Below are 23,804 nucleotides of genomic sequence, written 5' to 3' on the forward strand. Positions count from 1 at the left end.
TAAACATGATCATACATGATCCAAGGGAAAACCAAATCAAACATGTAATCACTCTATAGAACTGTGTTTTAGAGTAATTGGCGGGTGCTGATGGTAAATGTATGTGTCTGTTTAGGCTCTGTAAATATATTGGCCTTAAAAATATGAAAATATATGTTTGTAAGTGTTGTAACTTTTGTGAAAAGCTCTTAATTTATGAAAACAACACTTTTATTCACAAATATAGGTCCGTTTTTGTAAATGATGTTACATTTATTTATATGACGGTTTACGGAACACAATGCGTTTCCCTATAGGTCTTGGTAGCAGTGGTTACTAGGGATAATTTTGGTATGGGTTCCATATCTGCCCGTATTTTGGTCGCAGCTTTCGTTCTCGTGCAGGATGCAATGTGTTACAAATGTTAGAATTTGTATATTGTATTATGATAAAAGTTTGCCACAAAACTAATTTGCATATAAAACAAATGAGCTTGCTGTAAATTTGCCTCAACAACACCAGAGGTGTGCTAGAACTGGTCGGTGGAAGGCCTATATCTTTGTAAAGGTTTAGTTCTAGGCCTGTTGACTTGACAGGACATGGAAGAGGAGAAGGAGAATGCAGAAGCACTATGGGACATACAGACATATAGTGACATATAGTGAGTTCAGATATGCCTTACCAGTAAGTTTAGAGAAAACACTCTGTTTGACCACCAGTAGAGGCTATCTAAGTACCTGTCTTCAGGGTTAGCAGACAGGACTCTCCTCACTCCAAAGGGACTGACTGAACCCTGGTCTCCATCTCTGTCTACGTTCTGCCCAGTAGTTTCCTCTGGGATGGGCGGCAAGTGTCTCTGCTCTGGTAGATCACAGCTGTCTGAACGGGAGACAATAGGACAGATAGTTTCTGATCTGTGCATATTTCTGTATATTCTCTGCATATGAGGTGACACATATCTTTGGACACATTTCTGTATGTATGCGAACTCCATGCACATGTCTCTTTCACTTCTGTTTGGTTCCTCCATCTGGTGTTTTTGATAACAGCTATTAATGTACATATACAGTTTCCCCCTCTATTCTGCAAATTTGAAACTGCTCTCTGTCGACAGGTTCTGTTCCTGAATTTTTTTTAAACTCAACCTCTGTTAAAAAAAGCCGTCTCTGAGCAAGGCCTGCTAGTTGTACCTCGTTCCAGACTGAAAACACGAGGGGACGGTGCGTTTGCTGTCCTGGGTCCCAGGCTGTGGAATAGTCTCCCCCTGGGAGTCAGGTCAGCTAACTCTCTTGGGTGTTTTAAGTCACAGTTGAAGACCTATCTTTTTTCTAAGTGTTTTTATGATTGAGTGATCATGTACACGATTTTGATTTGTGATGCCTTGTTGTTGTAATGTTAAATCTTATCGTTTGTTCTTTTAACCTTTTATTTTTTTGTAAAGCACTTTGTAACCTAGGTTTTGAAAGGTGCTATATAAATACAATTTTACTTACTTACTTACTTAATTGTTTGCATTTATTTATAGGCTCATCATTATGTTAATTTTGCTTTTATTCAGTTTTTAAGTGTGAGCAAGAACAGTAGAATTGATCGGTTTACCTAGATGGAACTAATGCATGCACATTTTCATTTGCACATTTGCATATAATATCCATAATAAATGAGATAACAAGAAATAAGTAGCTACTATGAGTGTGTGTGTGTGTGTGTGTGTGTGTGTGTGTGTTAGCTTGATTTGAAAATGAAGGAGAGATAGCTACTAGATGAAATTACCCTACTGTAGTCCCATACTGATTAAAGATTAGCTAATCCTAGCAGTTAAACTAATCATCCAGAGCTGTTGTGGTAGCTCCCGAAGGACAGCTGCCTTCTGCCCTCTGCCTTCTGTCTTCTGCCGGCTGGGCTTCAATCACACCGACACAGAATTGACTATACTTCTTGTTTTATTGCATAGTCGACTGTCATTGAGTCATCCACAGTTAAACTGTCGTCAGAGGAAGGAGTACAGGAAAGGGAGGCAGGGTCAATGATCAGAGAAAAAAAAGAGGAACAGAAAAAGAAGAAAATCAAGTCAAGTACTCATCTGACAAGGTCAAGTTGTGACAAGACAGTGGCTAGAGGATTGGCTGTAGGAATCCAAAAAAACAAAGCTGTGGAAAAAGCCAGACTTGAGGCCCTTGACTTGAAATCAGCGACTCCGGCCTGTCAACATAAATCTGGCCACCAGATGTTGACAAGTGAATCCAATACACCAATCCTCCCTAAGCAGTAAAACAATTTCAGTTTGGATTCATGCCCTCTTCAAAATCAGTATTTGCTGACTAGCGCAAGGAGGAATGCTTTCTTGGCACACAAGACCTATTTTCCTACCACACATTGTTGCTTTTGATTCCTGTCCTCAAAAAATCGTTTGGCAACCAGCTTGGACATGGAGTTGAGTTATGTTTTAGCTTAGGTGTTTACTTCACATGTTTGTGTCCTCATTGGTTTCACTTAGGTTTAACTAAAGCCAAAATGAAAGAGTGCAAAAGTCTTCGTGGCCTTACAATATTTCTGTGACCATAGAATGATCATGTAACAGAGAAGTGCTCGGAAAAGACATTAAATAAGAGCTAAGGAAAGAGATAGAAGAGATTTTTTTCACTTATTATATAGGTAAGTGTGGAGAGCACTGATTGTGTGAAGGTGACATGCTGCTTCTGTGAAATCATAAACCAGATCGGGTAAAAGGTCATCATGGCCTCTTGTCTCTGAAACATGCCCCTGGAGAAAGTCTTGGATCTTCATCTTGAGACTTGTCTGGACTGGCTATTTGAAGCGGAGAATGGGTTTGAGGCATGCGAGGTTGAATGAAAAGCATGTGGTTTAACACCCCCCACCCCCCCCCACCCCCCTCCAAAATAACCCCTCCTCCCTTAGGACGCGACATTCCGAGCACCTCGTTTACTTTCCCTTACATAGTAGAAAACAGTGACAGCAGCACTATGTCTGTCCCCCCTTTGCTCCTACATGTAAATCTATCATCAATTCCCAGGGAACCACTTCTGTGAGCTCTATGGACAATCTCTCTCCGGCTCCCTCGGTTACATTTTTAGCATTCGCGGAGGAGAGGCAGAGTTTTGACACTGACACTGTGCCAGGGAGATCCAGCCGGAGTCTCTGGGTATTTCATCAGTCAATGAGAAACTCTGTGCAATCTTCCCAGGGACACTGAAGCGTTTTCACACAATATAACACAATCTCTAATTCATACAGTAGTAGCCTCAGGGATTTACTGAACCCCTCGGAATAGAAAAAAGGGTTACTTCTCACAGTTTCTTCCAAGAAATAGCAGTATGATTTGTGAGAAGGTGAAGGTTTCCACTTCCAAATGTTTTTTTTTTTTTTTCTCACAGGGTAACGAAAGTGCAGTTAGCCATGCTGTCAGTTTTTGATTGACTGATTTGGCTCATACAGGGCCTGGCAGGGCTAACCAGGGCTAACTTAAGACTTTAACTTCATTTTTATCACTAAAAAATCTTCTTGCATGTTGTTGCCTACCTAAATGATTTATCACCTGGGTCGGAGCTCCAAGTAAACAAACGGCTTTGATCATATCTGTACAACCTGGCCCTGACCCTAGTAAGCCACATTGGCCCCGCAGTGGAAAAGCAGCTGGTGACTCACCACCTCAGGCAACAGGGAGGAGCTAAGAGAACAAGTCTGAACAGTAGGCAAACCCAAAGAGGCTGCCTGCTATTTACTCTGCTCTGCGCACTGAGAGGAGAGAATTACTTCCAGACTTAGTCCTAGGTCCAACGAAACAGGACAGTAAACAGGACTGACTTCAGAGCTTGGGCACTACAAACAGACAGAAGAGGAAAAGAGAATTTAAAAGGAAAGGAGGATTGAAACCTGAAGACTTGAAAAACTTGTTTGGGAGGATTTTCACTTTCTGCTTCTAAGATAAAGACTCTTGTTGCAGCTTGTGGGGTGAGAGTTTATCTGCTGTGAACTGAGTTCCTGGTCAGAATTTAGGAGAGGATACATTATTCTCTGCATACAGGACACAAAAACTCTAACAAGGAATTAGTACTTGAATTTTATATTAAGTATTTGTATTGCTGACAAAATGGTAAACTTACCTGTACCCACTGAAAATCCCATTAATGACTGCGGCGCTGGCAACGAGGCACTGTACAAATTCTATGCAGCTGTCATGATTATCATTTTCATTTTGGCTTTGCCTCTGAACGCATCCGTCATGCACCTCTTCATCTTCAAGCTGAGGTTCTGGAAGTCCAACACCAATAATGTCTTCCTCTTCAACCTGGTGCTGGCCGACATTCTCTTGCTCTTCTGTTTGCCCGTCAAGGCGTACACCTTCATCGGTGGAGAGAGGAGGAGCGGGAACGACACGGTGTGCAAAGCCATGCTCTTCATGCTGTTCCTCAACCGAGGAGCCAGCATTGCCTTCCTAACTGTAACTTCCATTGACCGATACTTCAATGTGGTCCACCCTGGTCGGAAGAACCTCCTCAGAGCTCTCAAGAAATCTCCTCAGATCTCCATCCTCATCTGGCTCCTTCTGCTGCCTCTCACCATTCCCACCATGCTCAAGAACTTTGAGTGCTGCAACAGCCACAAGACCGTTGGTAACTCTACGTTCTCAGACGACGTCTTGATCAAGGTATAATGCACCAAATTTGTACATACTGAATGTGTAATATGTGTAAACTGCTGCTGTCTATATCTATATTAGTATATTGTCAGTGTTTTCAAGCGATGTCAGTGATGTCAGAGATTTAAGCGTCAGATGATGAGATCAGCCCTGCATCCAAGGCAGCTCTATTTCACGCGAAAATTATTTTTCAGTTATCAGATAGGACATTTCAAGCACAAAGCTGCATACTGTTTAAACCTCGCCTATACAGTTTTGCTTTGCTAGCTACTGTGTCAACGTCTGTGTTATTCCTACAAGAGTAAACAAGTGAGCACCAGTGCCATGCTCCATCAAAGCAAAAATTTTACTTGTTTGAATGATGACCACCGCCCCATTTTCTATTCAGTTACTGCATTTAAATTTCTCCAGACCTCCGTCGTTTGAGACAGAGGTATGGTGATGCGAGATTATGTGTGAGAAATGTTATAGTTATTATATTAAAGTTACTATATTAAAGTTGAGAAATGTTCAACGTGGAACACTCCAAAACGCATAATATCCAAAGGCAGGCACATAGTTTGGAGGACATGCAAAGTGTCCTAGGTGTGTCCTATGTGACCACATCTTAATACACAACATGTAACTGCATATGACAATTAAAGGAATAGTGCACCCAAAAATGAAAATTCTGTCATCATCTACTCACCCTCATGCCAAATGAAACACAGGTGAAATTTGTTAGTCCATATAACACACAGGGAGGTTGCCAGCACAGCTTGGTAGCAGCCTTCTCCAAAACAACTGAAGTCAATGGGGACCTGTTCTTTAGAGTTCCAAAACAAAAACAGCCAAACAATCACACTGTGAATAGAAAGACCTATACACCATTATTTGTTGTAAATCAATCAGCTGTAGTTCAGATTTGCACTAAATGATGGTGTAAATATACTGTAGGTCTTTTTGGAACTCTGAAGAACTGGTCCCCACTGACTTCAGTTGTTTTGGAGAAGGCTGCTATGGAGTTGTGCTGGCAACCTCCCTGTGTGTTATATGGACAAACTTCACCTGTGTTTCAACTGGCATGAGGGTGAGTAGATGATGACAGAATTTGAATTTTTGGATGAACTATTCCTTTAAGTTGATTCCAATTCTTATTCAAGGATGTGGTGGACAGCGCACGAGAAGTGGTCTTCTTCTCCCAGATCGTCATCCCCTTCATCGTCCTTGTCTACTGCACGGTGCACATCGTCAACCGGCTGAGGAAGAAGACCGTTGGCGATAAGACCAAGCTGAGGAGGGCGGTCTTCCTGGTGACCTCCGTCATGGTGGTCTTCTCCATCTGCTTCCTCCCATGCACCATAGCCAGGATGGTTCTGCTGATTGCCAGGGTCCAAGACTGGAAGGACATCAAAGAGGATAAAGCTGCTATGGCCTTTGACGGCTTCATGGTCCTCTCCTACCTGGACTGCTTACTGGATCCACTGGTCTACTGCTTCTGTAGCACCAAGTTTAAAGCCCTGTATCTTTCCAATTATTTCCCGTTCTTAGTGAATGGAGATGTAATTGTGCCAGACTCCTCAAATTCTGCAGGGAACACGTCGAATCCCAAGCGCAGTAATATCATTTGATATTTATGGCAAGCAACCTAGAGTATGTTGTTTCTGTGTGTGGTGACACCAGTACAAGCATACTACCTGAGACTGATGGACTTGTCCTAGTGCAAATAATGTACAGTACATGCCTTTTAAAAAGGATTCTGAGAGTTTTATATGAAAAAATGGACAACTTTGTCTAAATTAAGCTGTAAGACTATAAGAGCACCATGAACATTAAAAGTGATTCTGATTTTTGTAATAGGACTTCAGCTTATCATTATGGTCCATCGAAGTTGATGTCATGTGATCTTCAGCATGTTAGATTCACAAGGTGTGAAATTATATGGCTCACCATATGAAACATAGTCTTGTGTTAGAGGGTAAAAGTCTTAGTGAATTTTGTTTTTACTTTGTTATTTGACTTTGAAGTTTGAAGGGGAATGCCTCTTCGTTTATGTACACACATTTGTTTTTGTATTTCCCTTCAGACAGTCAAATCAGTAGTTGGTTAGGACCATGAAATGTTCCCTTTTGTTAGAAGCCAGAGAACCAAAAATCTGGTAAAATCTGCTATCTGAGCTTCCACATCCAAACAAGCTACTTTTCTAATGCCATCAGTTCTGAATCAGAAAATGTACCCTTATCCCCCCAAAAACCTTACCATATTTTCCTGTACATTGGCGTGAAATCACAGACTAAAGGGTAAGAGGCTCTCTTTTTGTGGCAATCCTAAAAAAAGGGAATATTCACTAACATGGACTCCTTGGGAAGGGTTTCTCAATTGTTTGTCATGGACCCCAAAATAGACACAAATTAGGCCACAGACCCCTATTAGTTAAGATTTAGTCCCAGGGACCCATATGGAAAGATTTTGCTGGGGAACCCCTGGAGCCCCTCAAGCACTCCTGGAACCTTGGTTCAAAAAGCCCACTTTGACAGCTGTTATCCTACAGCTTAGGAATGTTTGACATATTTCAAAAACGTGGAATTTTCCATGTTTGCTCAAGCATCTTCCAACAGAAACAGGACACATGTGTCACGTCTTCAACCAGACTGTAATTCAGACTCTCTCACAGCCTTTCCCACTGTACCTGGCCCACCTGTCAGCTGGCCGGCCTGACTCACCTTACGTAATGATGTCATCCTCAGTGTTAACGCAACAAGTGATCACACGTCTGTTGCTCACTGTCTGGCTATAAATAGATGGTTGAGCATTTAGGCTGGATTTGATTTACAGTCAGCTAGAGTGTGATCATTCTGTGTTAAACTTCAGTTCACCTTAACTCACTTCTGTGTGTCATGGTGTGTCACAGCAAACAGTAAGTGCTTTGTATTTTCCAGAGGATTCTTTGAAATGATGAAACAATGTGGAACATTAAGCCACATTCATGTCATGTCGGATTTAACATAAACACGAGCTGCCGACCAGGCAGGCAATTCAGCACTGGCTCAAATGAGTATTAAGATCATGGGGATTGTCATGACACAAAGAATATTCCAATTTGTAAAACCTAGTTATGTGACCAGATACAGTTTTCTCCCCATAGATACAGGCAGATGTATGCAAAATGCAGGGAATATGGCCTACGTGCCAGAAAGAAGGATTTCTATTTGGTGTTGAGGGAGTTACTGTAGATCCTAGAGGAGTTTCAACGAGAAGGGCAAGACGTCTCCATAGACCCAACTTGTTTTCGAAAGGACCCAATCGTACCCAAAATCGACCCAAAGCTATTGCGAGGGAACACAAAACAATTTAATAATTTTTGATCTATTAGGGCCTCTGTAGTACTTACATGTAGGACATGGGAACTTTGTTGTAGGTTCCAGTATCTCCCATTTGGCGTCAGAAGTATGTCAACACAGATGTCGACAGTTATATTCACATGTATACAATCAACCCTACTCATGAAAAGCAAGCTATATCTGGTGCAGTTCATTTATAGTTGTAGTCAAATTCATAAAGATAAGTTTGTGTGTGTGCATTCCAACGGCTTAAACACATGAACACTTCCAAGTTGTAGCAACAAGACGATATCCTGTCCTTCGATTTTGACGTGAACATGGCATTAGCATCATTATTGTGATTGCAACATTTGGTGTTATTCAAGTATCAGTAACAATTTCTATTATAAGGGCACTCATAAGGAATTCTACTTCACTCATAATGCCTTATGACTGGTTGCGCTTATGAGTGCTGTATTATATCAGCACTCATAAAACACTGTATATACAGTATAACTTATAATGAATTATAGGTACAAGCACCTTATGAATGTTTATTATTATTATTATTATTAGGTTGTCAGACAAGCTTTAAATCTCAATGAGGCAACCTCTGATAGATAACTAGCCATAAACATTCATATGCTTGTACTTATAAAACAACACTCACAAAAACCATTATGGATATAACTTACAATGAATTATGCATTATAAGCGCAATAAGCATTATGTGTTCTCAGAGGCAAAGATATGAGGCATTATATGAGCATGATAATTCTTCTTGAGTTCCCTTATAAATGCACTACAGATATCATAATCTTATAATGTGTTAACAACTATCAATTCAATGCAATTATCAATGGGCAGTGCTTGTACTTAAGTAATAGAAATCCCTAATAATAGCAGAGAGATTACTATCAGGTACTAAAGACTGAGTGATAATTTACCAGGGCTTTGCATGAGAGTATGTTTGATTTAATGTGAAACCAAAGTAGTAAACAGCTCACACACAGGCCGTCATTTTGTAACAGTTCACTTTTTATAACTCTGTTTTAGAGGTGACATAAATACTGTTTTATGTGTTTTTATTACTGCTACAATATGAAAATATGTAAATATATTGTATCTTTGAGTGCATTTGTTATGACTTTGTTATGTCATCTCACATTGCTCACAACTGTCTGAAAATGATGTTGATGTACAACCTGATATTTAATAACTTTATTACAACTCATTTATACAGGTGTAACTCTGCATGGTAAGCATGGTTTTCAGCATACCTTTGCTGATGGGAACACCGCTTTCACACAAACATTCCCATGAAGTTCAGATATGAGTCAATATGTATATGCTGATACGAGCGTGTAACTATTGTGCTGGGATGAAGAATGGGTGTGGTTTTGATTACTGGCTCTGTTGTGTCTGAAAAGCTCAATCCATCAAGGGGGGAAAACAATTTCAAATTGAATAGCGAGTTCAGTCATAAAGCTGCACTAAATGGCAAATGGCAGCAAGGGGTAAAAGCTTGAAAAAATTCAACTTCAGTGTCAGTAAACTACACACAGCATGCACGTTTACCAACCCATGGTGATGCGTCATACCAAAAGATACCAAAGAGACAAGAGAGGCAAAAGATCTAACACTGGTGAATCTGCTTTCTCTCTCTGCCCAAATGAGTCAACTCAACTACGGTATTAAACCTGCAATAAGCGATATCAGACCTTATAACCAATCCTGAAACTAACGTGTGCTATGTGGAGATTTCATTGACACATAATGATATAATCCAATATCCACACAGCAGCAGCTGTGTTGCCGTTTCCACCTCTTTTCTAAAGCTTGTTGTCAAATTCTGGTCCTCCCTCGCTGTTTAAAAGCAGCGCTCTCCCATTCCTGACATAATTCCTGGAATGGTGGAATCAATGAAGTGAGGGAGTAAACTTGTTAAACTAGTAAACTTGCTACCTACCTCTTCACTCACTAGCTATTAGCCTTTACGCACGGTGCTTTGCTAGGTTTGTCCTTAGCTAGGTTTCTCTCGGTAGTCCAGTATAGTTTTGCTGTGCTTTATTTACGAATGTGTTGCCGTTCCTGTCGCCCTCTAGTGGTCGGAAAATCGCTTATTGCAGCTTTAACCTGACTCTATTATGACAGAAAGACACATTTGGTCATTATTTTAAAAAAAATGGTAACACTTTACAATAAGGGTCACTAAGTTAAGAGTTAGTTAATGCTTAATAAGCATTAACTAACTAACTAACTAAGCAGGCAAAAGAACAGCAAATGTAAAAACTTAAGGTTGAGTCACAGATTATTACTGTGAAGTGATGTTGTCAGTCAGTTTACACTTGTGTATTCAGCTAAACACAGTAGTATGCCTGGAGTTTCTCTCTGTTCCCTTGTACATCTCTGGACAACTGATGATCTTCGGCTGGATTTACTGCACACACAAATCTGCTTTTTAAAATGAAATCTAGGTCAGATAAGGATGAAAATGTTGTTGTTTTTTTTGTGCCTGTATGAATGCCGCTGTAGTGTTGAGATAGTTTTGGGAGGCGGTGGCTGGCCCTTACCCTGACTGGGACATGTCGTGACAGGATGTGCCTCGGGCCTCCTTGCATGCGATGGAGGAGATGCCACTGGGAAAGCTGGGAGCTGTGGGGCCACGTTCAAACCCAGAGAACATGGAAAGACAATACAGAAGCAAGGGAGAGGGAGAAATTTTGGATATATTCAAAGAGATTTAAAGGCATACTATGCAGGGTTTTGGACTGGCAATCTATAGGAATACCCATGACTGCTGAGTCTCCCCCCTTCTACCTCTGCCTGTGTTTGTTGTGTTTGAGATGTTTTTGGGCAGTAACCATATTCTGTCAATCTGCATTAGGGCTGTGGTACGTTCAAGACAACTGGGAAACTTCTCCCGCTGGAATTTACTACTTCCCACCTCAGTGCGTTCAAGCGGTTGAGGTGGGAACAATATGGACGACCGAAAGTTGCGTTCGTTTGGCTGCTTTCAGAAGCAGCAAAAGCCTTGGAATAGCTGTTATACATCTCTAACGAAAGCACGTGAAGAGGAGAAAAAGCGCCTATTATTATTTTTTCATCATCTAGCCTTATATGTTTGATTATGCCATGCACAAACAGAAACCTGAAAGCCTGTTTAAAAGCTCAAAACACGTATTTTTTGTTCTAACCGTTCAACGCCGCCATGTTGGTTCACGTTTGCAGATGTCACAGAGCTACATGTCGGGGAACTCGGAGCTCAGAGAAGAGTCTCAAGTTTCTGACTGGGAAATATGAGTTGTGGGGCATTTTTCCTATTCGGAAGCACAAAGTTCCCTAGTTCCTAATCTCGTGTAGCCGCACCGCTGTCTCAAACTCACGCAGATCGAGAGAACTTCTCGCTATATGTTCCGAGTTTGAAAACACACATCCCAGAAACGACATCTCTGCTTTGGGACTATTTGCTAGTAGGACAACACACAGCACCAGCGCCATGCTCCACCCTAGTGCAATTTTGTTGGTTTGAAGCATGACAACAGCCCACAGCATCTCTAACCAGCTGTTCTGCTTGAATTTACAGGTATTCAGTGTTTCCCCCAAAATGTTTATATTGTCAGGGTGGAAAAGCCTCTGAAACATCATTTAGACCATGGGACACTACTACTACTATTACTATTACTACTACTACTACTACTACTACTACTATTACTATTACTACTACTACTACTACTACTGCTACTGCTACTGCTACTACTACTACTACTACTATTACTACTACTACTACTATCATTACTACTACTACTACAACTACTACTACTACTACTACTACTACTACTACTACTATTACTACTACTACTATTACTACTACTACTACTACTATTACTACTACTACTATTACTACTACTATTACTACTACTACTATTATTACTACTACTACTACTGCTACTACTACTACTACTATTACTACTGCTACTACTACTACTACTACTATCACTACTACTACTACTATTACTACTACTACTACTACTGCTACTGCTACTATTACTACTACTGCTACTACTACTACTACTACTACTACTACTACTACTACTAATAATAATAATGATAATAATAATACAATAATAATAAAACATATTAATGCATACTTGTCTCATTAGAATCAGGTCAGGTTAAGGCCTTCCCACAGACAACCAATGTAGTATTAATCAATTCTACAATAAATATTTAATCAGTTAAACTCATCATATTCATCAATATCAAAGCTGGACAACACTGACTGGACCAGATCCCATTTTTAATAAAACAACAATATGGGTACCATATATCTGTCTGACTGAGGTGCTAATGCTTTCTCCCACAGCACAGAAGTGGGAGGTGATAACAGTGTCAGCTGGAGACGGGGAGGGTGGCTGGATATTTGTGGGTTCCTTATCAGGGAACCACACCCAGGAGAATAATGCATTATTTCATTTCAACACTGAAAGGTACATCCAGAACAGGGGCTGGTTTCCCTTAAGCACCTAGCGCTGCCATAGAGGTAGCCTATTCTAAATCTAAAAGAAGTACTATGTTTTTTTTATGCCTATGGGAAATCAGAGCAGATGATAAATACAGTATAATATCATTAAAAAAATGCATGAAACCTGGTCCAGGGTATACAGCAGGGCTTAAAATAGCCATTCTTATACATTCTCTAAATGGGATCTAATTGGGACAGTAAAATTAACTAATTTTGCCCCATGGGAACGATCTTAAAGGATAATTCCGGTTATTTTCAGCCTTATTTTCTTAGTTTTTGCCACTGTGATGATTGATTATGAGCTTTGCTAACCATCACTAGTTCATATGTTCTATTTTAAACACAGCCCTGATCAAAAGTTCTAAGGTTGCCCTTTGACAGTCATATCTACCTTCTCGGAGCTAGTCGGTGCCGGGGTAAGCGGCACACCAAACCACAGTGACGGTGCAGACAGAGGGAGTAGCAGACCTTTAGGAGAGAGCCAAACAGATATACATACAGACAGAGAGAGGATTAGATTGTGAAATCAGACATTTAATCTCTCAGAGCATGTGGGAGGAAAGAAGATGAACAACAAGATGAAATCCAACCACTGCCTAGACGCAACTTCTAGTCATTTCCTCACATACTGATTACAGTGAATTTAAGAGCATGGAAATACAGATCCATTTCTATTTAACAGTTCCCAGAGCACCTGACACTAAGTGCAGACAAGGTAAACACATGAATATCTGTATATCATCACCATCGCCTCTGGTGCCTAACAATAGGCTCTCGAGAATAAGCAAGATGCCAATGCTGAAACAACACCTTTTAGGTATTATTGCTTAACTTTAAGTCAGTTCCCGGGGATCAGAGCATATAGGTGCAGTTCAAGTTTAATAATTGCTCGGTAACACTTTACAATAAGGGTACATTAATTAAGGGTTAGTTAATGCTTAATAAGCATTAACTAGCCCTTAATTAACAGTTAACTAATGTGTAATTTACTAATGGTGTTCATGTTAACTAAGGTATTAATGTATACATTATTTAATAGTCTAAATAATGTATACATTAATACCTTAGTTAACATGAACACCATTAGTAAATTACACATTAGTTAACTGTTAATTAAGGGTTAGTTCATGCTTATTAAGCATGAACTAACCCTTAACTTAGTGACCCTTACTGTAAAGTGTTACCAAAAATTTTAATGGTAATCCATGAGATCTACATTTTTCCATCTTGTAGTGCTCAGCGCTCATTGCTGTGGTGTTTTCAGAGATCACCTGTCTATCGAACAGTGTGTCCAGTACTGCGACGCCTTTGGTTTTCTGTCAATGAAGTTTGAGTTTCTGGTGGAGCTCTTTTTCTTTGTCTGTTCAGCCATGGTGGCTATCATTGGTCATGCTAACTACCCAGTTATTCTATTTATTCAACGGAAATTAGAAGCATAATCATGCTCTGTTCCCTTGTAGAGGATTTTTCCCAGGAAAGACCTGACAAAGGTTGAATCACTCCTTTCTTATTAAATTGTCACAGATTATTACTGTGAAGTGATGTTGTCAGTCAGTTTATACTTGTGTATTCAGCTAAACACAGTAGTATGCCTGGAGTTTCTCTCTGTTCCCTTGTACATCTCTGGACAACTGATGATCTTCGGCAGGATTTACTGTACACACAAATCTGCTTTTTAAAATGAAATGCTTAATAAGCATTAACTGACCCTTAACTTAGTGACCCTTATTGTAAAGTGTTGCCAATTGCACTAAGCAGGGTGTCGAGGGTGTCTACTGCTCTTCCCTGGCAAACTGTCCCTGTACTGTAAGTGCATGGGTTCACAGCAGGGGTTCACAGCTTGTGCTGTGTGGTGAGCCTTGCTGCTATGCTGCCACACTTCGTATGCTGGTTGCTACTTCCTAGTCAGCCTCTCTCTGTTGTACTATTTGAAAAGAAATGTTTGATTTCATGAAGCTGATCTATCTAGGATTATAAAGTTAAGGGTGTCTTTGTTCACAATGAACACATTGCTAATACCTCTAAATTGTATTCAGTAAAAGATAGAATGTGTTGTCAAGTAGTGGTTATGTGTGACTTTCTTTCACTTTTCAAGTGGCATGAAAATGTCAGAATGATTAGCCTATAGTTCATATCATGTTCTCAATTTAATGTCACTTGAAAAGTTAAAAGGTCAGCCTGTTGCATTGATTTTAAACACTGGACAATGTACTGTAGATGCATGGATCCACAATATATAATGTACTGTATCTGTGTATTTGAAATCCTAGATATTGGCTGTAATGGATTTAATGTAAGAACCAATTGTGCACTCTGACAAGCGCCAACTAACTGTATGCTGTATCCCACTCTAATTCAAAATGCAAATCCAGTTTGCTCCGATGTTTAAATTCAGTGCAACAAGCTGTTTCAAACTTAATTTCATACATTTCAAACTACTGCACCCATGTCACATACAACACAATTTCTTCTACACCGAGCTTTAGTACATGAATCTTCATCCATCAAGTTTGGATTTCTATATAGCAGGGCGGACCATGCTGTTTGTATCTGGGTTGTGGATTGGACCTTTAGAGCAGTGATTCTCAACCCTTTTCATATTTTAGTACACATTAGGGCCACGGACCCCTGTTTGATGAGATTTTGTCTCTCAGACTCAAATCTGAGAGTATTTTTACTGTTAGATATGATTTCCAGTTCAGAATCCCATGACTATCTGTGAAACTATGATCAAAGAAATAATTCTTCTACATTCTCTAACTGTGTTAACTTCTCGTAATTGAAATAATGGTGATGTTTAACAATTCATCAATTTTGACCCCGCGTTGAGAACCAGTGCAGGATTGAGATTTCTGTCAGTTGGCAGAGCTGGCCATGATCCTACACAAGCATGCATGTAAAGCTCATATTCCGGGCTTAACCCCTCATCCCCATTAATCATAGTGTAGAGTTCAATTCTTGTACTGGGGTTTTTGTACATGGAATAATACGTGGAACATACCAAACATATATGTTACAATACAACATATGGTATATTACAAGGGTTCTCCAGATATTTATATAATTTTCTTTGAAAGACAATGTCCTGGTGACTCCTGGTGGTCTAAGATGCATACCATGTCACTGCAACGTCTTGGGTTTGAACCTTGGGACCTTTGTCGCATGTCATCCCCCTCTCTCTTTCTCAATGTGTCCTGACTCTCTTTACATTCACAAATAAAGGCAAAAAATGCCCAAAAAATAATCTAAACAAAAACAAAAACAAAGACAATGTCCCTCCATCCATATATTATAATCTATTATGTGCAATCTTGTTAATTTTGTTCCTGAGACTCTCAGCATATCCATCATTTTCTTTGAAGGACCCTCCACCCATACCATAACCAAGATTGAACCAAGACATGTGTGGGCATGATGGTTTCATCAGCCGATGTATTTCAAACGGTATTTCTCCTGAACATGGTGGAAAACACCTTGATACTAGACACTAGATAATCAGTTTCTGTCTGACACCTACACGTCACCTCTTCTTATCACAGCATCAACATTTGGTCAGGAGACTCTTGTAGCTTCATGTACATTTCTAGATGTTAAGTTCAGACATGCTCCACGCTTACTGCCACCTCTCAGACAGATAAGTCCCCCTCTTTAAACCACACCTCCAGCTCACTATAAACTCTTCCTCTCTGAAGGACTGGTGGCGGCACTCAGAGCAAAGGGGAAACAAGACACAGTGAGACGGGGCATGTTCTCTTTTCTGCTCAATGCTAGATAGTCAGTGTGTATTCTGTTACACGTATAGTGCGTTTCCCTCAGTATGTTTTGACAAAGCAGGCAGGGAGTCTTCACGGAGCTCCAGAAGCGTTGGCAGCCTCTCAGAAGGAGGCTGTTGAATTTGACGGGTCTCGGCGAGGAGGGAAATCACTGCCTGAGGAAAAAAGACTCACTAGGTCAGAGACGGCTACAACCACCTCCGAGACAAAAGACTTGTTGATGCCTGCCCGGGGTAACCTTTTGCTTTCTGCTGCTGTGTTGTCACCTTTTACTTCTACCACCATTACACCTAGCTCGCAAAAAATGTCTGTTTCTTTGGGGAATACAACACTGGCTCCTGATGCCTGCAATACAACCAGTGTGGTCACATATAAAGTTCTATCATGGCTGATGATTGGACAGTTCACACTGGGTCTGCCTCTCAACCTGTCTGTCCTCTACATCTTCCTCTTCAGGTATGAGAAACACAACCTCTCCATCACTCACACACTTCTTTTCTCCTGTACTCAAAAGCAAAAACACCTCATATGGTAGATTAGAGTGAGGTGAGAGAGAGAGAGAGGTCCAAGAAAACCACAGCATGACATCACATGTTTACCATGTGTCAGAATTTGTTGGAATTACAACAGGGAAATCATTACAATGGATGTGTACTGTAACCAGATCTCTTTATTCCAGGCCAAATATGTACAGAATATATACAGAAATTACAAGATCAGATCTGGATCACATGGTTACATTTTCTTAAAATTGTTTTGTGCCCACCTAAATTCAATCTGAATGCATAATGCACATCAGTGAGACGGTAAATCATTAGACAATTACTTCCTCTTTAGGTTCAAGTTCTGGAGAACCAACAGTATCTTCCTCTTTAACATCGTGGTCGCCGATTTCCTGCTGGTGGCCTGTCTTCCAGTCAAGGCCTACCACTATCAGCACGGCGTGAGGCGCAGCAGCAACAAGCCGCTGTGTAAGACCATGCTCTTCATGATGTTCCTCAACCGGGGGGCCAGCGTCGCCTTCCTCACCACCCTGTCCATCGATCGCTACTTCAACGTGGTCCACCTCGGGAGGAGGAACTTTGTCAAGATTCTGAAGAAATCTCCTCAGGTCTCCATCCTGATCTGGGTCCTCCTCCTGCCTCTCACCATCCCCACCATGGTCGAGACCTTCGAGTGCTGCAACAGCCACGGCCGTAATGTCGAGTCATATTTCCACGATGTGACCGACACCTTCAGAGAGGTATGGTTTCCCTTTCTTTTGGCTTGATTACCTCCGCCAAGGAGGTTATGTTTTTGGTGCCGTTTGTTTGTTTGTCTGTTTGTTTGTCTGTTAGCAGGATTACAGAAAAACTACTGGCCCAATTGTTATGAAACCTCGTGGGTGTAGCATGGGCCAAGGAAGAACCCATTAAATTTTGGAGCGGATCCAGATCCGACTCACGAATGAGCAGTAATAGCATGAACCTTGGTGGAGGTCTGCGCTTTCTGAGTGCCCTTCTAGTTAAGTTTTGCTTTAGTTTGCTTTTGTTTAGTGTGGACATGGAAATGTCCATGGACATTTGCCATGGGCTTCACTATTGGAAAATAAAAACACACAAGATACCAGAAATGCATAACCAAACACCAGATGACACCAGTAGAACATAACAGAGGTTCCAGTACATCTTACAGTTCAGATTTACAAAAAAGTTCAATTACCGGTAGTGAATTGGTGAAAATTCTAACAAAGCCCAACACAAAATTGGCCTTAACTCACTGACCATTCATCTAATCAAACCAAAATGCTAGGATCATGCCAAGTCGACTTATGAAATTTGGTTGTGATTGATGAAAGTGGCTTATTACATAATAACCAAATCTCCATAGATAAGATAGTAAAATCAAAACTTCAAAAATATAAAGTTCTATAAAGTTAGCACTTTCAATAATATGCTGTTGTATTACAATAACTCTCCCTTTGGTTATTTTCTCTTCAAAGAAGCTGTCAGAGGTGTTTGACTCAGTAGCTGGTTCAAGTGCGGGTTCAAGTCCATGCTTGTCTTTTTCCAAGTCATTAACTGCCAAGAACAAGAGGCAATTCATTTTCCAATAGAAATTTCAGACAATATGAAGAAATTGAACAATGGGCGACGAACAATATGGCCACAATTAAATGACAAACTTGACACAGGCTAACACAAAATTTCTCATACCTTCATTTCCAATCTCCACGAAACTTGTCTGTCTGTTTGTCTGTCTACCTTTTTTTTGTCTGTGCTTGGACCCCTCAAATTCCCTAACCCAAACCCTAACCCTAACCCTAACCCTGGCATCCCAGTACCAGCCCCCTCCACCCCTGCTTTCAACACTGAGAACAGTCAACCTACACATAGGCTTATACCTAGTTCACAACATCAAGTCATTTCTAAACTCGCTATTGGTCTCATAAGGCTAAAGGGATGGCTGACAATTCTGGCTTGTAAGCCGTTCAAAAACTGAAATGTATCAGCAAACCTTCAGCTTAATTACATAACAAAATTACACCAAGATAAGAAAATGGTTTGGGACTACATACTTCTGCTATCCGGAGAGGGATTTAGACAGGAATTTTATGCCATATGATGTCATATGTATGATAGCGTCAGTATTACCAAAGAAGGTATGGCGATTGGTAATTTTAACTTTTTATCCTGTCCGGAACAAACATGGCTCGAGTTTCTCAGACTACCTTGGTAAAAATTCCGGCGGAAATTATCTACTGTATTTTGCGTTAACTCTGATGTCCTGGGGTCATTTTAATGTAATCAGTCACAGGCATATAATCAGTAGTGGTAAAGAGCTGCGTCACACTTTAGATAAGATGATTGATGATAATAATGGGGAAATTTGATCGGTACAAGAGCAAAACTAGGCAGATCAGCACCACACTGATCTCTTCCATCATCAGATTGTCAGAGTGCTGTGGCGCAGAGAGCACTGCTTTTAAAGGGAAGGAAAAGTGCTTCAGCTGCTCTCAGCACAGGACAACTCAGCAGGTGAAAATCTGTTTATTAAGAGTGGAAGGGGAAGAAGATCGTCATTGATTCATGAAAATAGAGCCCTCAGAGTTTTGCCAGTTTTGCTGTACTGTAGGCAGTGTTGCGTAGCACATTCACACAGGCGTGTCCTTGGATTACCACTGTCCTCCAATATATTAATTTAACACTAGATGACTGATTGAAATTACCAATGTGCATGGACACAATCAAATTACCAACCCCTCCTTGCAATACTAATGCATCCGGAGAGGGCTTTACTCATGAGATAGATTTCCATGCTTTGGGCCCTAACTGGTGTCTTGCAGCACAGTATATCTAATGTTCTTCCTTTCCATCTTCCCATGGTACATTGAGTTCTATTGCCTGTTGAGTAGTGGACCATAACACTGGGTCAGGTCTGGTGGGACTATAAGTTGCTGGCCTATGTCTGCTCACATTTCCCAATCCCTAGCCTGCCCTAACTACCCTAATTTGTCTCTACTCAGAAATATTTCTTTCCTGACTTCAAGTACGAAGCGAGTTTGCTCCCTCCTAACAGTTACTCCTGATTGATGCTGCCAGGGACTTTCACAATTGGTTGTACCTCCATGTGTATTGTCCTTGGGCAAGACTATCTTCAAAGTAGACAAAAGACTCACAAGTGTAAAGCAAAACATCTAACTGGCCAATTAAAAAAAACAGATCTTACAAATAGATCTAATATAGCTTAGAAACAGATCATGCATTTTCTGTAAATATTAACCATAATAACATGTGTGCCCTCACTGCGAGTTAAAAGTCAGTCCTGAAATGTTCGAACTTGGATTGACACCGAAACCAACCTTAGTTGGTACAAAGGGTTTCCCACTAATTATGGAAGCATGGCTTTGGACCACGTCAAAAATCAAATCTATCTACAGCAATGCATCTAATTTTCCTTTATTGCTCCACTGTCAATATAGTGCCTAACATACCATTTGACATTATTGTTATGTTACCCTATGAACATATAGATTGTAGTTGTGTGACTTGGGGCTCTGTTTCAGCATTTTTCGCATAGCAGTACCTATGTGGCCCTTCATCTATGGATGCGAGCTTGCACATGTTCATAGTCCAAGAACTGTTCTGTTGCTCACTGAAAGAGGTAAAGGTCAACCGCTATTGGCGACTAGTAGGAATTGCAACACTGACTTGCCTCACCCTTCCCATCCTCTTGAGTTATGGTGACCTGTATTTGACACAAAAAATGAAGTCATATTTTCACAACAGAGAGAAGTAAGCCAGCTAATTAGAGCACAGATCCAGCAGAAACGTCTAGTGAAAACGTCTAGGGCAAAATCCTGTAATAATAATACAGCTTTTTCATGGCTTGAGAACAAAGTGTGTTTGCAACACTGGTTGCTCGTGTATAGCAGCGTCTTGAGCTGTTGAAAATACCAGTAGGTGGGGAGGGATTGGGAGTGTTTTGAAACTCCAACGGATGGGGAGGTATGGGGAGTGTGCCAAAACAGATTATGGGCCAGAAGTTAAGTTTTGAAATTCAGAAATCTCAGCACCTGGCCAAGTATTGAATCATTGTTTATTACTCAACAATCCTATCCTGCAGATATAATATACCCTACAAATGAATATGAAATATGAATATGAATATGAAAAATCTGTGCTCAGGGAGGCACAGAAGATTCTGAATGACCTAACACACATCCTGAACCGGTACAAGAATTCATTTATTCCATCCTCCATCAAGATATTAAATAGCAACAAGTAGGAGTACTATATTATTATTTTAAAGAACCACTGGTTGATTATACCTGGTTTTATTATTTGAAACTATTGTCTTTTTTATTGCCTTTTATTATCTTAAAGAACTACTGTCTCACACTCACACATTTCAAGCATGTTTTGCATGAGTTTGAATGTATGATCTATGTACTTGTGTGCATGTGCATTGTGATGTTGTTGACAAATGTGTTGTGTGATGCAGTGGCTTGGAGCCCAAGACAAGTTTCCCTGCGGGACAATAAAGTATATCTTATCTTATCTTATCTTACAGATATATTATGGACATTTTTGAAATCATACTGATTGACCCTTTAAATGTTTTCTTTTTTTTGTTTTTGAAGATCGTCTATTTCACCCAGATCCTCATCCCCTTCATCATCCTCGTCTACTGCACGGTGCGCATCGTCAACCGGCTGAGGAAGAAGACCGTCGGGGATAAGACCAAGCTGAGGAGGGCGGTCTGTCTGGTCAGTTCTGTCGTCCTTGTCTTCTCCATCTGTTTCCTGCCCTCCACCATAGCCAGAGCGGTCCTGCTGGCCGTCAGGCTGAAGGAGTGGCAGCAAGCGGAGGACATAGTGGTCCAGGTCTACGACAGCCTCATGGTCCTCTCCTACATAGACTGCCTGCTGGACCCGCTGGTCTACTGCTTCTGTTACTCAGGGTTTAAAGATGCGTACATGTCCACCTTCTGTCCCGCGGTGCTCCGGAGGAGAATGCCGAGTATTGACTTTGGGACACAGGGAACCACAACCGCCAGTTCTGGAACTAGAACCACTTCTTTGCCGCTGGTGGAGAAATTATGATTCTTTTTTCGTTTAACTTATTATTTTGAGAAATATCTTCGCATGCAGCTTTGAGAGTTGGCCGCCCAATTGATGGATTTGCATATGGCCCATGCAGCCATATGCAACATATTTTTTTTACGGATATATGACAATGTCTTAGATGTAAATGTAATTTTCAGCTGTATGCTGTGATTCAGTTTTTGTTTTTATCCATAAAACAGATGAATGTGCTTTGTTGTGCATGTTTGAACTGTGATGCAACCTGTACCGGAAAAGTATTTAGGTGAAACATTACATAATTCAAAATATAGTACAAATGCTTTATATCAGAGGAAGCATTACAAGCATGGGTTGACATGGGGGTGAGGGGGAGGGGCATGGCATTTCCCTTGTTAAAAGGGCTGCTGGACATTTATCCTTACAGTGTTTGTATACGTCTCATTTATGACTCAGGAAAGTGTGTTTATTCATGCATGTTCATCAGTTCGTCAATAGCTCAAACCAGTTGGACCTGTCTTGAGTGAGGTTTACCCGATTGGATTATTTTCTTTCTGCGAGTGGATTGCTGCCTCTTTGATGAGCGGAGTAAGATAGCCTGATGTGTCATTTCTGGCGTTTAAAAGAGGTTCAAAATGTTGAAGTGAACTGTTGGAGCAAATTCAAATTTCAAACCACAGTGTAAGCGAGGCCTGTTAGAGAAAAAAAAAACATACCATAGAGCTAGACCATGGGAAAGTCTCCTCTGACAGGAATCAGATCTGCTATGGACTGTTTTGCTTTCAAATTAGCCATCCAAACAAAAGGAAGCGCCTTTGAACTTTGTTCAAATAAACTGGAAACCTGGAAGGCTGTTCTGACTTTTGCCTCATTGACAGACTGCACATTTTTGTGATGTTGGTTTAACATAAAATTCCATTTTTGTTTTGTAGCAGATTGAGACACTGACTGAAGTTGCAAGCATGTACATCAGTACACATCAGTAATGTGTACTGATGAATACTGGGGGGGTCAGCTACGTCCCTGAGGGAGTATTTTGTGTGTCCTCTCACTACAAAAATGAACACAACATGGGGCATATTGATAAACGAGTACACTGGGTAATAAACTAATATGCAAGGTATTTGCTCTACTACCAGCTTCCTCTTTTCTAGTGGTGTTGCTTTGCTAAGATCAAGGCCTCTATGACCCTGTACTTGCCCTACAATATCCCAGTGTCCAAGTGTCGATAGTTCTGAGCTACTTCTTTAGGGTCCATATCCACTTTTCCACTTTTCTATTTTAGTCAGCATCAACTCAACTTATACTTTGAACTCTGTTAGGCTCAAGGACCCCCTTCCGATATTGTGTTACACTGCTAAATCAGGGACTCCATCCAGGAGGGCGGGACTAAAACAACATTTCCTGTCTAACCTCATACATAGGCATACCATCCTAAACTTTTGACGCAAGCTCTACCTGTGACGTCTCTATCTATCTATCTATCTATCTATCTATCTATCTATCTATCTATCTATCTAATTGCCTCCTTGTAGAATCTTCCGTCTGACCGTTTCCCCTTGAAAGCAAAGACACTTCTTGATTTGTACGGTTATACTTTTATCCAAGCTCATTCGAATGACAGAGGGGAGATTGTGCGCTGTGCCATGATACCAGTTTCATATGGTTCAATCCCAAAAGCTGAAAACCACATTTTTAGGTTGGATGCAGTAAGAGGGGCATGTAGTGTGCAACACTGACCTGTTCCTAATAGCGTCAGCAGTCTGCTCTGCTCCTGTAGAACTTCCTGGATCTGCTCTATTTGCTGCTGAACCAAGCGGTCCTGACATGGATGACCTGGGGCCTGCCAAGAGATGATGGACACTTAGAATCTAGAATAGAATAGAATAGAATAGAATAGAATAGACTAAAGCTCTCCTGTGTCAGGCAGATGGATGCATCACAGCAGGCATGCCAATCACAATCTGATGTTCTACTGCCATCTAGTGGCAAGGAAAAGGACCGA

The 23,804-nt window shown here is 40.7% G+C and overlaps 3 protein-coding genes across 3 annotated transcripts in view; 2 read left to right on the forward strand and 1 right to left on the reverse strand.

Moving 5' to 3' along the window:
• Positions 1-2,356, reverse strand: part of LOC139653874 (centrosomal P4.1-associated protein) — a 29,193-nt gene extending 26,837 nt beyond the window's left edge. The window contains exons 1-2 of the mRNA XM_071530875.1: positions 2,350-2,356; positions 717-858 (exon numbers count right to left, since the gene is read on the reverse strand). Of these exons, the coding sequence (XP_071386976.1) occupies positions 717-858; positions 2,350-2,356 (149 nt within the window). The remainder of the gene's footprint in view (positions 1-716; positions 859-2,349) is intronic.
• Positions 2,357-3,739: 1,383 nt separating this feature from the next.
• Positions 3,740-9,453, forward strand: gpr31 (G protein-coupled receptor 31). Its single transcript, XM_071530873.1, has 2 exons — positions 3,740-4,648; positions 5,782-9,453. The coding sequence occupies exons 1-2, from the start codon at positions 4,091-4,093 to the stop codon at positions 6,247-6,249; spliced, it is 1,026 nt and encodes a 341-aa protein (XP_071386974.1). The 5' UTR covers positions 3,740-4,090; the 3' UTR covers positions 6,250-9,453.
• A 6,706-nt stretch (positions 9,454-16,159) lies between these two features.
• LOC139653869 (12-(S)-hydroxy-5,8,10,14-eicosatetraenoic acid receptor-like) lies at positions 16,160-22,902 on the forward strand. Its single transcript, XM_071530872.1, has 3 exons — positions 16,160-16,692; positions 17,074-17,479; positions 21,359-22,902. The coding sequence occupies exons 1-3, from the start codon at positions 16,457-16,459 to the stop codon at positions 21,818-21,820; spliced, it is 1,104 nt and encodes a 367-aa protein (XP_071386973.1). The 5' UTR covers positions 16,160-16,456; the 3' UTR covers positions 21,821-22,902.
• The last annotated feature ends 902 nt before the right edge of the window (positions 22,903-23,804 follow it).

Source organism: Centroberyx affinis, unplaced genomic scaffold (genome assembly GCF_046629955.1).
Source record: "Centroberyx affinis isolate AG114_WGS23_722 - 3 ecotype Tasmania unplaced genomic scaffold, CSIRO-AGI_Caff_v1 ptg001995l_1, whole genome shotgun sequence".
In the NCBI taxonomy this organism is placed as follows: Eukaryota; Metazoa; Chordata; class Actinopteri; order Beryciformes; family Berycidae; genus Centroberyx; species Centroberyx affinis.

Bases quoted from the DNA above. Each gene is read 5' to 3' on its own strand.
- gpr31 (XM_071530873.1), top strand. From the start codon at position 4,091: ATGGTAAACTTACCTGTACCCACTGAAAATCCCATTAATGACTGCGGC. The intron at 4,649-5,781 runs GTATAATGCACC...TTCTTATTCAAG, and splicing joins CAGACGACGTCTTGATCAAG to GATGTGGTGGACAGCGCACG.
- LOC139653869 (XM_071530872.1), top strand. From the start codon at position 16,457: ATGCCTGCCCGGGGTAACCTTTTGCTTTCTGCTGCTGTGTTGTCACCT. The intron at 16,693-17,073 runs GTATGAGAAACA...CTTCCTCTTTAG, and splicing joins CTCTACATCTTCCTCTTCAG to GTTCAAGTTCTGGAGAACCA. The intron at 17,480-21,358 runs GTATGGTTTCCC...TTGTTTTTGAAG, and splicing joins TGACCGACACCTTCAGAGAG to ATCGTCTATTTCACCCAGAT.